This window comes from Panthera leo, chromosome B3 (genome assembly GCF_018350215.1).
Source record: "Panthera leo isolate Ple1 chromosome B3, P.leo_Ple1_pat1.1, whole genome shotgun sequence".
Classification (NCBI taxonomy): Eukaryota; Metazoa; Chordata; class Mammalia; order Carnivora; family Felidae; genus Panthera; species Panthera leo.
Window position 1 is genome coordinate 27406558 of NC_056684.1, and position 16595 is coordinate 27423152.

The 16595-nt window shown below is 39.7% G+C and overlaps 1 protein-coding gene across 1 annotated transcript in view; it reads right to left on the minus strand.

Moving 5' to 3' along the window:
• OCA2 (OCA2 melanosomal transmembrane protein) overlaps positions 1–16595 on the minus strand; it is a 473528-nt gene that overhangs the window by 319489 nt on the left and 137444 nt on the right. The window contains exons 12-14 of the mRNA XM_042941271.1: positions 16006–16130; positions 12751–12889; positions 4627–4759 (exon numbers count right to left, since the gene is read on the minus strand). Of these exons, the coding sequence (XP_042797205.1) occupies positions 4627–4759; positions 12751–12889; positions 16006–16130 (397 nt within the window). The remainder of the gene's footprint in view (positions 1–4626; positions 4760–12750; positions 12890–16005; positions 16131–16595) is intronic.

The following is a 16595-nucleotide window of genomic DNA, read 5'->3' on the forward strand; positions in this document are numbered from 1 at the left end:
AAGAATGAATGGGCTAACCAAGAAGTTAAAGAGGAAATTAAAAAGTATATGGGAGCCAAAGAAAATGATAACACCACAACCCAAAACCTCTGGGACACAGCAAAGATGGTCATAAGAGGAAAGTATATAGTAATCCAGGCCTTCCTAAAGAAGGAAGGAAGATCTCAGATACATAACCTAACCTTACGCCTTAAAGAGCTGGAAAAAGAACACCAAATAAAACCTAAGATCAGCAGAAGACAGGAAATAATAAAGATTAGAGCAGAAATTAATGCTATGGAAACAAAACAAACAGTAGGACAGATCAATGACCAAAAGCTGGTTCTTTGAGAGAATAAAAAAATTGATAAACCACTAGCCAGTTTGATCAAAAAGAAAAAGGAAAGGACCTAAATAAATAAAATCAAGAATGAAAGAGGAGAGATCACAACCAACACAGAAGAAATTAAAAACAAGAATAAGATAATATTAGAGCAATTATATGCCAACAAAATGGACAATCTGGAAGAAATGGAAAAATTCCTAGAAACGTATACACTACCAAAACTTAAACAGGAAGAAATAGAAAATTTGTACAGACACATAACCAGTAAGGAAGTCAAATTAGTAATCAAAAATCTCCCAAAAACAAGAGCTCATGGCCAGATGGCTTTCCAGGGGAATTCTACCAAACATTTAAGGAAGATTTAACACCTATTCTCCTGAAGCTGTTCCAAAAAATAGAAATGGAAGGAAAACTTCCAAACTCTTTCTATGAAGCCAGCATTACCTTGATTCTAAAACCAGACAAAGACCCGACTACATAGGACTATTATAGACCAATTCCCCCGATGAATATGCATGCAAAAATCCTCCACAACATATTAGCCAACCGGATCCAACAATACCTTTAAAAAATTATTCACCATGACCAAGTGGGATTTATACCTGGGATTCAGGGCTGGTTCAATATCCACAAAACAATTAAGGTGATTCATCACATCAATAAAAGAAAGGACAAGAACCATATGATCCTCTCAATAGACACAGAAAAAGCATTTGACAAAATACACCATCCTTTCTTGATTAAAAACCCTCAAGAAAGTATCAATAGAAGATCATAAAAGCCACATACAAATGACTCAACACTAATGTCATCCTCCATAGGGAAAAACTGAGAGTTTCCCCCTAAGGTCAGGAACACGACAGGGATGTCCACTCTCGCCACGGTTATTCAACATAGTACTGGAAGCCTTAGCCTCTGCAATTAGACAACACAAAGAAATAAAAGGCATCCAAATCAGCCAAGAGGAGGTCAAACTTTCACTCTTTGCAGATGACATAACACTCTATATGGAAAACCCAAAAGATTCCACCAAAAAAACTGCTAGAAATGATTCATGAATTCAGCAAAGTTTCAGGATATAAAATCAATGCACAGAAATCGGTTGCATTCCTATTTACCAACAATGAAGCAACAGAAAGAGAAATCAGGGAATCGATCCCGTTTACAATTGCACCAAAACCCATAAAATACCTAGGAATAAATCTAACCAAAGAGGTGAAAAATCTATATACTGAAAACTATAGAAAGCTTATGAAAGAAATTGAAGAAGACACAAAGAATGGAAAAAGATTCCATGCTCCTGGATACGAAGAACAAATATTGTTAAAATGGCAAAGCAGCCAAGAAATCTACATGTTCAATGCAATCCCCATCAAAATAACACCAGCATTCTTTAAAGAGATAGAACAAATAATCCTAAAATTTGTATGGAAGCAGAAAAGACCCCAAATAGCCAAAGCAATCTTGAAAAAGAAAACCAAAGCAGGAGGCATCACAATCCCAGGATTCAAGCTACACTACAAAGCTCTAATCATCAAGACAGTATGGTACTGGCACAAGAACAGACACTCAGATCAATGGAACAAAATAGAGAACCCAGAAAGGGACCCACAAATGTATGGCCAACTGATCTTTGACAAAACAGGAAAGAATATCCAGTGGAATAAAGACAGTCTCTTCTGCAAGTGGTGCTGGGAAAACTGGACAGTGACATACAGAAGAATGAACCTGGACCACTTTCTTACACCAGACACAAAAATAAACTCAAAATGGATGAAAGACCTAAATGTAATACAGGAAGCCATCAAAACCCTTGAGGAGAAAGCAGGCAAAAACCTCTTTGATCTTGGCCGCAGCAAGTTCTTATTCAACACGTCTCCAGAGGCAAGGGAAACAAAAGCAAAAATGAACTACTGGGACCTCACCAAAATAAAAATCTGCACAGCGAAGGAAACAATCAGCAAAACTAAAAGGCAACCTATAGAATGGGAGAAGATATTTGCAAACGACATATCAGATAAAGGGTTAGTATCCAAAATCTATAAAGAACCTATCAAACTCAACACCCAAAAACCAAAGAACCCTGTGAAGAAATGGGCAAAATACATGAATAGTCACTTCTCCAAAGAAGACATCCAGATGGCCAACCGACACATGAAAAAATGTTCAACATCACTCCTCATCAGGGAAATACAAATCAAAACCACAATGAGATACCACCTGACACCTGTCAGAATGGCTAATATTAACAACTCGGGCAACAACAGATGTTGGCGAGGATGTGGAGAAAGAGGATCTCTTTTGCATTCCTGGTTGGAATGCAAGCTGGTGCAGCCACTCTGGAAAACAGTATGCAGGTTCCTCAAAAACCTAAAACTTGAACTACCCTACGACCCAGCAATTGCACTACTAGGTATTTTTCCAAGGGATACAGGTGTGCTGTTTCAAAGGGACACATGCACCCCAATATTTATAGCAGCACTGTCAACAATAGCCAAAGTATGGAAAGAGCCCAAATGTCCATCGATGGATAAATGGATAAAGAAGATGTGGTATATATACACAATGGAGTATTACTCAGTAATCAAAAGGAATGAAATCTTGCCATTTGCAGCTACGTGGATGGAACTGGAGGGTATTATGCTAAGAGAAATTCGTAAGAGAAAGACAAATATCAGATGATTTCACTCATATGAGGACTTTAAGAGACAAAACAGATGAACATAAGGGAAGGGAAACAAAAATAATATAAAAACAGGGAGGGGACAAAACAGAAGAGACTCTTAAATATGGAGAACAAACTGAGGGTTACTGGAGGGGTTGTAGGAGGCGGGACGGGCTAAATGGGTAAGGTAAATGGGTAAGGTAAATGGGTAAGGGGCACTAAGGAATCTACTCCTGAAATCGTTGCACTATATGCTAATTTGGATGCAAATTTTTAAAAATAAAATGAAAATTAAAAAATAAAAAGGATTACATAAAAAGGACAGTTCTATTTAGCCCCCAACACCTGTGTTTGCACCCCCCTTATCTCCAGTCCCCCATCCTAGGCTCACCCCCTATAGTTCAGGTCCTGTTGGGTGGGGCCTATGCCAATCCTAGTGCCCCATGAGCATCTGAAGCACAGGAAATGTGCCCACTTGTCCTGCACTTACATCATCTTCAGTTGGGGCTAGGCGGAGGGTCCACCCAGAATTTCTTACTGCTTGGTCATGTTTAAAGTACCATTTCTACATCCACAAGGACACTCCAATGTTTTTTGCATTTGGTCAATAAGCATTTCCTAAAATAGACATTTCTGTGTATCATTCCATTTCTCTGGAAGAGGTGGATGACTACATTTTACTAAGAACAAGCTTGTCTTATATGGATGACTCTTGAGAGGGTATATAAGGTAATATTTTCCAAACTAGAACAAAAATTGTCAAATTCTGAATACAAAAGTCACGAATGAAAGAAAGGCAAATCTGCCAAGTACAGTTACATCTGATGAGCAGGAGGGCTGGTAACAAAACCTATAGATCCTTACCTATTCATACAAAAATGGTATTTTGTTATCTTACTAAAGATAAAACCTGAAGTCCTGTACAACACAAGGACAGAGTAATAACAGGATGAGAGAGGTAAATATACAATCTATGAGCTCTGTGAGGACACCACACCATCTGAAACTACAGAGAAAGAAATGCACCTTTGTTAAGGTACTCCTGTCACCCAGATGTGCTCTGCTACCCGGGTAACCTGCACAATGTCCTATATTGGTCTGGCTGAGGAGAGGATGGCTATTTCCCAAATAATCTCTTGCTTGTAATATATCCTCATCAGTAATGTTCTCAATAAAACATTTACCAAAATTTTAGGTGAGAAAAATGCAAAGCCATAAGATGGTCATGAGCCCTCTTCCTGCTGCCTGGTGCCTTGCCAACATTCTTGACTGACATGGTACATTGTCCTCTGTGCTGGATTATGTTGCCACTTTTGTAATCACATTTAATCACAAAGTATGACGTATTTGAACACTAAAGTCTCTATACTATGCTACTTACGTTGTATACACGTGGTTTAATGATGTCATGGCATGCAAACTATAAACAGAAGACATTGCTTCCCACATTTCACTCTACAAAAAACTAAAGAGGTCCATGGATTTAAAGCCCCTGAAAGCACAGTGCATACCAGGAGGCAGATGGGAACATATCTCAGTATGTAAGAAAACTCCTGCCTTTCTGTGGCAATTTCTTCTGGAAAAAATAATATTATAATACTAAACTCTAAGACTATATGAAGGTGTTTATACTCACCAACAATCTCACTGGGCTCCCTGTTATAAAGCTTTTTGTTCCAGAAAAGGAGTCTGAGGAGTGGAAAGGAGAACAGTAGAATGAGGCAAATCCCAACGAACATGTGTGCAGTAAATCCTGCGAAGTCCAGGCCCTAGAAATAGAAAAGAGGAAATGAAATGACAGATAGGACTTTCCCCTGAAATAACAGATAGCACAGCTCCCTCTTCAGGGATCACCCCCCACATGAGGGTTCCAGGGAGGGCATAACACCGAGACCCAGCAGGGGCAGGCACATCAGTATGGTGGATGTTAGCACAAGGGCCACAAAGTCCAGCACAACACCCAAGAAAGAACAGGTACTCTTCTTTACAATATTGAAAATGCTTAAGGTTTGTTTCTTTCATATTGATAAACCAATTCAAACCCGAAAAACAATCAACCTTAGGAGAAAACAAAAACAGGCTATCACAGACACTCTTAATCTTAACTGGGTCTACCTTCACCACACAGGACTGACACATTCTCCCAGGACAAATAAAGACTGACAGGGGCAAAACATAAAACTATGTGGCAATATTTGCCCATTTCAAGATAAACTTGTTTTTTTTTTTTAATATTTCATGTAAATCCCTGCTATCTATGTGAAAGAGCATCCTTGGCTGGAGAGCACAGCCCTCTACAGGGTGACCAGTGGCCATCAGGACTGAGGTGGTTCAGAGTGTCCCTACTGTCCACAAGGGGTCCAGGAAAGAACTTCTCCATCTCGTCACACTTCCTTTGCCTGTCTGCAGAACTATCTGCCATGGTCAGCTGCTGAGGATATCTCTCTTTGGGGATAAAATCTCCACTCGGTTAATCTGTCAAGGAATAAGTCAGCAGCATCATTGGCTGGTTTTGTCTTTCTTTTACTCAGCGCTTATACCTCAACGGTATGGTGAAGGTGATCCCTGAGCCCCAGCATGACAGATAAAGTTGTTGTCCCCATGAAGTTGTCCATGAGAACCAACTTCTCACTGGTGAGAACTCTAGGTTTTATCTGCAGTGTCTATGGACCACTGGTGCCACAAAGGAGGTTAGAAGCCCAGTGACAAAGTGCAGGTATGGGGGGCTACTCCAGGGCAGGAAGGACCACAGTAGTGTGGCAGATATATGTGCTCACACAGAATGTGGGCAAGTCTCTCTACCCCGGGGTGGGGGGGGGGTGCACTCAGGGGGCTAGAGGGGCAAGTCCCAGAGAATGTAAGTGAGTACCTTGAGAGACAGTGCCCAAGACAGGGGTCAGGAAGACCACCTTAAAAAGGTCTGCATTAGGAGGAGAAATATTTACTATATTGTTGCTTATTAAAATTTATTTGTCCTTTTCACTTCTAGAAAAGATCTAAAACCACTTCTAAATTTACTAAAGATATAACTAGAAGCCATTATCGGTAAAGTTGTGTCAGAGTTTAGGCTTGACAGTTGTACAATAATCTGAAGTTCTTAATCTCTTACAGTTAGTTATCTGCACGTTCAGTGGTTACCTGGGAAAACAGCATTACGAACGATAGATGAAGCTGCATGAATTCATCCATACATAGACAGCAAGAAACCTACAAAGAGGTGGGACTCAAAGAATGTTTTTAATGGCCATATAAGATTTCACCACTTTTCTGGTAGTTCTTCAATAAGGATATTACCTTGGACTTGGTGTTCATCTATAGAACTCATGCCCCAAACATCTAGTTTAAAAAAGTCCACAAAACTTTCAGGGACACCTCAAAATCTTTTAATGTCTTCTAAAATTAAAAGAAAAAAGTGTTGCTGGAGGGGAGGTGGGCAGGGACATGGGTTAAATGGACGATGGGTTAAATGGACGAGGGCACTCATTGTGATGAGCACTGGGTGTTGTTGCTAAGTGATGAATCACTAAATTCTACTCCTGAAACTAATATTACACTGTATGTTAGCTGGAATTTAAATAAAAACTGGGAAAAAAGCAAAAGAAGAACTTTTGAGTCAAAGAAAATGGCCTAAAATAATATATGAATATATTTGTCTTTATACCAACTCAGTCATAGAATATAATTAATATTTTTTGAAGGAAGGTGACCACTAAGGCAGAGGTATTTGTATCCTGAGTAATTCTGGGTCCTTTTTTGAACATATTAACTATAAATTTTTTGTCCTGTTAGAAACTATGGGGAAATTGAAAAAAAAGTGAGGGGTGGATTAAAGAAAGAAAAAGACTAAGGGGGTCCTAGGAGGCCTTCACAACAAAACAATACAACTTTGAGTGGAAGTATTTGGTTGCTACCAGAGTTGTAATGGGTGGATTTATCAAGTAAGAACAATGCAGAGTGGGAAAATCGCAGCTGAAAAATTTAAGAATAATACAGGCAGATGAAATATATCATGGGATGCAAATAGTTTCACTAAGCTTATTAGGTGCATGTATCTGGGCCTACCTGCTGCTTTACGTGCCTCTGTAATTTCCTACACTCTTCTCCTTAATGTTCTCAGTAACAAAACCACCCACTATTACACTTCCATCAATACAATGCTTAAATGCAGCCCTGTCTTGCAAGGTGCTGGTTTTATTTTGTCCCCTTTAGTCTTGTTTTGTACTGTTTTGGTTTGGGATCCACTGAGCTATGTTATTATTAATTTTCCACAAAGTCCTCATTTGACAGTGGAAGTGGTCAAAATTTGAGACATGTAAAACTATGAAAAAAGGATCCCCCTCAGAATCATATTAGAACATCCACGGCTTCATAAACTATATATATTCAAAGGGGATATATGTATCATCTGTCTGAGTAACTCTTGGCTCACCAATATCATTTTCTAGGGGTCATGCTTTCAGGCTAACTCTGGGACAAAGTCAAAACAGTCAACTGGGTTAGAGAATGGCTTAGCTGAATTTGCTGTATGTTTTCATAAATATCATGGTGTAACTTGAAGATTGAATCATATCTGGATACTCAATAAGTAGAAGACCCCAGCTCTATAGAGTGGGTGTGATGACAGGAGGGATCTGGTGTGGTACATCCTTAATATGAGGATACATGGAGTATGTGGAGGAGAGGTCATGATATACATGGATCTGAGGAAGGTAGAAACCTCTGGAAAAGGCATAGAAATGGGTCATCCCAACACACAGAAAACAAAGCAGGCCATAGAGGGCATGAGGTCTACTACAGAATGTTGACCCAAGAGGAAAGATTGTAAAAAAAAAAAAATTTAAAAAAAGCAGAACTCCAAGGCCCACAGATATTGGAGAGCCATGTGGAATCAGAAAACCCACAAAGGAAACTAAGAGGAAGTGATAGGAAAGGCAGAGCAGGAAACAGCAGAGAGTGACAGCATCAAAGTTGTCAGCTGATGGAGTGGAAGAAAATGGTGGTGGAAGAGCAGCAAAAGAACACCCCAGCATGCATACTGCATGGTGTGAAAGCCCTGAGGAATGTCCCAGCGTACACTTCTCTGGGGCACCATGGAGAAAGTCTTCCTCTGACCTATGAGATGTCATTCAGAAGCACAGGGGACATGGCTCCCCTAAACAGATTTTCAACTGTTATTTAAAAGATAGTTAAACAGTTGTGTTCAACACTGATAAGTCTCCCTAGAACAAGCATAAAGGGGTATATGTAACCAGCAAAGGATTACATCCCTGTTAGCCCACTGGGAGATGAAGGAACAAGGCATTATTGAAAGTCCTACTACAGTGTAGAAGGACCCTGGAAGTCTTCCCCACCCACCTGTTCAGTACTGGAAATCCCACCAACAAAGAACCATCCTAAGAGATCTGGGAGCAGTGAACAGGGTGTAGAAGGGTATGTTGGAAGAACTTTCTTCATAACTCCCTTTAACTTCTTCCTAATCCTCAGGGAATGTGGAAGAATTTTCTTATGTGACTTATTTTACTGTTCCAAAGTCCAGTACTGTTTTTTATAATTCCTCTGAATTACATATGGAGTATTAACTTTCTTCATTAATATTTTAAAAATTAATTTCAAAATTAATTTTTATTTTATAATCTTTTTTCTTCCTAGTTCAGTTCATAGATAAACAACCAAATAATGCAGAATAAATGTGCACACAAATGTGTGGCTGTGCTATCATTGATAATGAGGTTTTATAAATTAATCTCTGCTGAAGACACTATCCCTGGAGCCATAAGTTCATTTGTATCTCTATACAAATAAGTATTCTCTTATCTCTGAGCTACTATAAAATAAATTAAAACCACACTTGGTTATCTACAAGAGGACATTCATTAGATACCTTTCCTATGATAGACAGTTTAACCCAAAAATTCAAGGAAAGTCATTAAGTAGAAGACAAGGAACTCCATCTTCCATAAAACAAGGATAGCCCTAAAGCCATTTCCCCAGAGGATGTCACTTGGGCACAAAGCTGTGTGAGAAGCCTAGGCTAAGCCTCAATGCAGAGAGGGTGCTCACCTCCACGGCCCTCTGTGAATTTTTATGAAAACCTGACCTTTCTCACTTACTGTCATATTTAAACTCTTGATATTTACAACAGCATGCCAGCATGTCATGGAGGAATGTGGAACTAGTATAACAGACTGTCCCTTCAGCTTTCTATATGAGTTGGTAGAGGCCCAGGACTCAGAGCCCATCTAGGGTCACATTCTACTGTTTAGTTCAGAGCATTCAGATTTAGGACTCTAAAGGAAGGCTTAAAATGATGCAAAGTTAACTCAGTTTGTGCCAAGAAAGACATCATGCTCAGGATTTTACATTAATACTAATGTGATGCTCGCCAGGGACAGCTAAGCTGTTGCATTAATTCATTAATATGTTGTCATAAGAAGAGGAAAAAAGGGGAGACAAATAAAAGAAACTGAAAGCCAAGTTCTAAAAACAATCTAATGAAATGGAGTAGCCATGCTCTTACTTGAACTATTTCTATACCTATTTTACTATAAATTGTTTTCTATTTGAACTTTTAAGGCTTTAGCTTTTACATTTATGTCTGTGATCCACTTATGAGTTAGTTTTTAGGTAAACTGGAAAGTGTGGATTGATGTTCATTTTTCCTGCATATGAATGTCCAATTTGTTCCAGAACCATTTGTGAAAAAAAAAAAAAAAAACAATTCTTTCTCCACTGAACTGGCTTTCCACCTTTGTTTGTTAAAAATCATTTGTTCATCTATGTGGAGGTCTACATGCAGACTCTACTTTGTCCCATTTACCTATTTCCTTTTAGTGATGCTAATACCACACTGTCTTGACTATTGTAGCTTTATAATAAATCTTGGAATTAGGTAGCACTAGCCCTCCCAATTTGTTCTTCCCATTAAGAGTTATTTTTGGACATTCTGGACACTTGAGTTTCCAAATAAATTTTAGAATCAATCTGTCAATTTCTACCAAAAACAACAAACCTGCTATGGTTTTGATAGGGATTGTATAAATCTGTAGATCAATCTTGGAAGAACTGATATGTTAACAATATTGGGTCTTCTGATCCATCAACAAAGTATCTCTTTCCATTTAATTAGATCTTTAATTACCCTACAATATTTTATAGTTTTCAGTATACAGGTATTACATATGTTTGGTCAGATTTACCCTAAAGTATTTTATATATCAATGCTAATTTCCAATTGTATACTGCTAGAATATAGAAAACCACTAATTTTTCTATATTGATCTTTTATTGCACACTTGTCAAATTTATTATTTCTAGAAGCTTTTTTACAGATTCTTTCAGACTGTCTACATGGACAGTCACGTCATCTGTAAATAAAGACTTCCAATTCTTCCTTTCTGATATGGATGATTTGTATTTCTTTTCTTATCTTATTGTATCAGCTAGAGCCCCCACTAAAATGTTACATTGAAGTGGTGAGAATGGACATCTTTGTCGTGTTTCTGATCTAAGGAAGAGGCATTCACATCTAAGTATTATGCTACTGTAGTGTTTTCAGAAATGCTCCTTATTGGACTTATAAAGTTCTCTTATTTTCTAGTTTATTGAGAGATTTTTAAGCAGTAATGGATGTTGGATTTTGCCAAATATTTTTCTGCATCTCAATAGATGAACTTTATTATTTAGTTTGTTATTATTTTAGTTTTTATATGAACTTTGTCATTTAGTTTGTTAGTAAATTACACTGATTGGTTTTTCAAATATCATACCAAGCTTCCATTCCTAGGATAAATTCTACTTGGTTATGATATATTATCCATTTTACATATTATTAAATTGGATATGATAATTTTTTAAAAATTATGTTTAAAAATTAAAAATCAAAAATCTATGTTCATAAAACATTTGTTAATACTTTTATTATATTGGTTTTGTCCACTTTAGGTGTCAGGGTCTCGTAGAATGAGTTGGAAAGTATTCTCTCCTCTTTAATTTACTGTGAAGCTTTATGTAGAGTTGGTATTATAGCATTATCTCTTCCTTAAGTATTTGGAGAATTCACCAAAAAAGACATCTTAACCTTGGTCTTTCCAGACTCTCAGTTCTGTCTCCTAAACTCGGGCAGTCTGATGAGCTCCACATGGGTTTTTCCCTCTCTGTACTGCATCCTGGAAACTCAAGGCAGTGAACTGGGGCAATGATAGGGTTCACCTCATTTGCTTCCCAATTCTCAAAAAACACTGTAATTTTTTTGTCTGATGCCCTGTATCTTGATTACCATTATCTGGTTTTGCTTTGTTTGGGGTTTTGTTTTTTGAATTTTCGTTAATTTTCTTTTTGGATATCTCAAGCATCAGGGTAAATCCCTGTTACTCTATCTTGGCAGAGCAGAAGCTGTGTATCTTTATTCATCCATGTGTATCTACATACAAACATTCTGGGAAACTAGATGCACCAAATCATTAAGAGGATTTATCTCTGAATGGTGAGATTATGACAATTTTTAAAACTTGTGTGTATGATATACATTTTCTACAATAAATGTATTACTGCAAAATAAAAATAAAACAGTATCTTTCTCTAAAAATAGTTCTGTTCAGGGGCACCTGAGTGGTTGAGTGATCAATTTCAGCTCAGGGCATGATCTCATGGTCCATGAGTTCAAGGCCTGCATCAGGATGTATGCTGACAGCTCAGAGCCTGGAGCCTGCTTCAGATTCTGTGTCTCCCTCTCTCTTTGCCCTTCCCCCACTCATGCTCTGTCTCTCTCAAAAATGAATAAATGTTTTTAAAAAATTAAAAATACTTCTCTTCAAGGTGTCTGATGCCTATCTTGGGTGATAGGCGCTCCTAGAACAGATCACAAGGCTCTGCCACCTTCTGATGTGTTCTAGAATAACATGATACTGGGCATACTGCTCAGTTCACACAGGAAGCCTGGTGAAGTGTTGCCAGTTGGTTTCCCAGGGTAACTAGGGAGCATTAAAGTTTAGACAAAGCACCTAAGTCATACCCTGGATATCAATACCTTAGAACTATGCTTAAAGGCTTAAATATTTTTATAGAAGACAGCACAAACACACACAAATATACTGGCACACTTCATAGACACACACATAAACATATCATCTAAAATAAATGATACCAATTTGGAAACATTTTTGCTGACACTTCACAGAAGAGCTACTGAGAAAATTCTAATGACCAAAGAATGATAAATGAAACCTATATAATTTCAAACTCTTTAAGATGTATAAAATACTGTTTTCACTCTCTAATACTTTTTTACTTTAGCATACAAAGAAATTATATGTTAATATTTATAAGAGCTTTCCAAAAATTCCTAAAGACCTTCATTTTATGACCCTTTAAAAAATGTTTAAGTTCTTCATCAGTGAATTCATCCACCACAATTGAAAATGTGAGGGACAGATTATTTTATTTTTAACATTAGTTGGAAGAAACCTCAGTTCCCATTAATATAATGCAAACATCATCTACTACACCTAAGTACATCATGTTATCCATCCTTTTCTTAATAATTTATCAGAATGGAAATGAATCAATTCAAACCACTTCACTCTACACTGGAGGATCAGTCACCTAATCTCCCCTCTCAAGATAACCAATAACACTTAATATGAAGAAGTGACATAGAAGAGCTTAATTTCTAATAAAGTCTTCCACATTGGGTAGAATGCCAAATGGGCAGGTAAGTTGGGACCTATATTTATTGAAAGCAACCCTATTACACTGTACATACCATCTTCCTCAACTCCTGGTTGGAAACAATAATGACGTTTGGTGGGTCCCCAATGGCAGTGGCAGCTCCTCCAATATTTGTGAAGATCACTTCTGCAATGAGGACTTGTCTTGGATCAAGGTTGAGCACCTCACACAATCTGTCACAAATGGAGGAAAATAAAAGTAGCCATGTTCTTCAATTGTACAATCTAAATATTTTTAATGCACTTGTTTGTATAAGGGAGGCACACCACACACACACACACACACACACACACACACACACACACACACACACACACCTATAAGAAGTACAATGCTGGAGGATGAACAAAGACAATGTTTACAGAGCTACAGTTGACCCTCAGAATTGCATTTCTTTGAAAGTCAACCAACCACCCACCTGTGGTTGGTTTCACATCAGTGTGAAAATGTACCCTCATCAACCCCCCACAGATCTGGAGGGAGCACAGTCCCTTGTGTGCAGGCCCTGACACAAGTCTGCTGGCCACCAGACCCTTCTGAGTCAGGGGTGGGGCAGAGCAGACAGCACCACAACTCAGTAGCTTACACCAAGTCTACCAACGTAATTCATTACCCACCTTCCCTTTCTCAGATGCTATCTTCTTGCCCCTCCCCTCTAAATACTATCCATAGACTTCTTCCTTAGAGAAGGAGCACACACTCTACAGCTGTGGTTCCCTATCTTGACTGCACATAAGATTTGTCTGGGAACCTTTGAAAGTCCTGCTGCCCGGCCCATGACAGACTAATCCCTGGGAGTGGGCCTGGGCAGCAGAAGTCTACAGGCTCCCAATGTGGATACAATGAGCCCAAAGTTGAAAAATGTTGGGATTCCTGGGTGGCTCAGTCAGTTAAGCCTCTGACTCTTGATTTTGGTTCAGGTCGTGATCTCTCACAGTCACGAGATGGAGCCCTGCTCCACTGAGTGTGGAGCCTACTTGAGATTCTGTCCCTCCCTCTCCCTCTGCCCCTCCCTCACTTGTGTGCTCTCTCACACATGCTTTCTCTCAAAAAAAAATTAGAGAGAAAGAAAGAAAGAAAGAAAGAAAGAAAGAAAGAAAGAAAGAAAGAAAGAAAGATGTTGCTCTAAAGAAGGTTTGGGAAACACATCATGGCCCACCACGCCTGCCAATCCATACTGTCTACTTCCATATAGAAACCAGGCCTTGGGCTACCAGGCTGCTGCACTCAAGGGTCCTTCCCTTCATCTCCCAGGTCAGAGAGAAACTAACAGTACATCTGAAGGGGATCAGCCTACAGAGCCATGTGGAAACTGAAGAGGGAAAGGTGTCTGGGGATGAATGAATGAATGAATGAATGAATGAATGAATCCAAAAACAGGATTATACCCCAATCAGCAGCAGCAGTAGCACTCAGCTGAGGAAGTTTCCAGGATCTGCCTCAAGCAAGAAAATAATTAGTGTACGTGAATCAACAATGGTAGAGAAAGCACAGAGATGGCATCCTATCTAAATGGACCAAGCTGTTTAACTGTGAAGACTATGCTCCTCCAGACAAAGGCAGAAGAACATGATTAAGCTTATAAAGTCATGAAGAATATGGTAATATATATAGTGAATATGAATACACTAACACTTAAATCTTGAAAGCTGTAACTTTTAGACAAAGAATTGCTACTCACAGAAAATTACAAAGCTGGTTGCTGTAGTAGTGAGGATATAAACAAATCCTACCAAGGCTGAGAAAACCCTCAGCTTTCTAGACTGTCCAGGAATGCCAGGAATATGGGTACCCCATGGAAGCCTGCTCTCATTGGAACTGTCATCAGAGAGCACAATGATATTCTGGGACCTGGTGCATAGGTGATAGTATGGCTTTTAAACCAGTGACAGCAGCAGAGTCACCTTGGTTGAAGGGGGTGAAGGTCCCCTGCCTCTTGCCCTTGAGGTGTCCTAGAGGCAGAGTTTGGTGTCTGCCATTAGTAGTGCATGTTACAGATTACAGCACCCTTGAGCCACATTTGTTCCAGCCTTCATTTGCCCTCAGGAGAACCCCACATACTAGGAAGTGCCACACACCCCTGCACAGGAAGGTTAAATCCCTGTCTGCATGTGGGGCATGACAATGCAGCCAAGCTTGCAGGAGCTTGGGCAAGAGACCAACTCTCAACAACCAACTCTCAACACTTCAGACTGCACCTGTGGGGACGCTGCCTGTTCTCTGCTCTTCTCCACCCTTATTTCTCCTCCCCTTATCCCCCACTCCAATTCACTCCACCTCTGAGAGACACCATTCTTCAAATTCCAAAGGCATCACCTAGATTTACTTCTGAGCCTTGGAAGTAGCCCCTTTTTGGTCACTTTGAACTTTTTGGTCACATCAGCAAAGGGAACATGGGTACTAGATTAAGCAACCAGAACACACTTGAACTTGCTGTGTCTCGTGCCTCATGTCTAAGAGGGTCTCCTATCTAACAGAATCCTTAAAACACTAGCTTAGGTTAGTCCTTTTGATGCTACCATCCAGATCAGTGGAGCTGAGGTGACTTGTCTGGCACCCTTCACTACCTACCTTCCTCCCATGAACACTCAGGGAGTATGTGTTTCCCTACAACCAAGTACCAGGACATGGTGGGTCCAAGCACGGAAGGGCCATGATATGCTGGGGAACCATCTTCAAAGTAAATAACATAAAGTCTAGATAAAAGTATAGTTCCATGGCCTTACAAGTGGCCTGCATAATGACCAGGACTGAAGCTCAAGCTTCAAGAGATTCAAGACAAATGGCCTCTGATGTTCAATAAATGTCTAATTAATGAAATGCCTAATTTAAAGAAATGAAATGGAATCAAATTGAATTTCTCTTTCCCAAAGTTACCCTGCAGAGCCTTGTCAGGCCAGGTCCCATAAGCCTCCAAGCCTGAGGAGAGCAAGATGGCTGCTCCAACTTCCCCAGCACCTGGATACATGTCCCTGACCATCTGGCAGGAGCTTCCACACTGCTCTGCTTCACCTGTGACCATCTCAATGGATAAGAACTCCTGTAACCCATCTGCCCCACACCCCTGGACAGCAAAGCCTACATCTGGTGACTTCCATGTATATTTCTATGGCCGCCACTGCTTCTGCCATAGCCATGGCCACAAGCAAAAGCCATAGCCATAGCCATGAGCACTGAGCACCACAGTCCTGGAGGATGCATGGGCTGGACCAGGGCACACCAGCAAAGGGAACATGGGGACTAGATTGAGCAACCAGAACACACCACCATACAGGGCCACTCTACATACCTTATCGTCACAGGAGTAAAAAGCAGCAATGTGGTAACATTGTCTAGGAAGGCAGACAGGACAGCGGCAATGAGACACAACATGATGATCATGGCCCACACTCTTCCCCTAGAGAGCTGGTACGTCTGAGATGTACACACAGAGAAAGGAACAAGCCAGGATCAGTGGGGTTGAAGAATAGATGTGACTTTTCATTACAGATTATAAGAGCCAGTGATCCAAATAGCCACAACATGGTGGATTAAAACTTAGACCAATGAGTTCCTAAATTTGCTAAGATGAGGAAGTGATGGCCTGTACCTGGACATTCTGAATCCACCATGATTTACCCTCCTTCCCTCTGATTCTCCTTCTTCACAGTGCCCTTTGATGGTTCACTGGTCACAAGGTGATTGCCCTCTATCCCTTTAACATTATCCAGTATCTTACAATCTCCTTTTGGTTAGACAGCCTGGGCTATGACCCTCAAGCCTGCTGATTGTTGGTTATCTAAGGGACTTATATCTTAAGGATTTTCAGTACCAAGACATTGAGAGGAAGAGACCAGATATTTGAAGATGCAAGATGGTACACAAAGACGGCAAAAATTC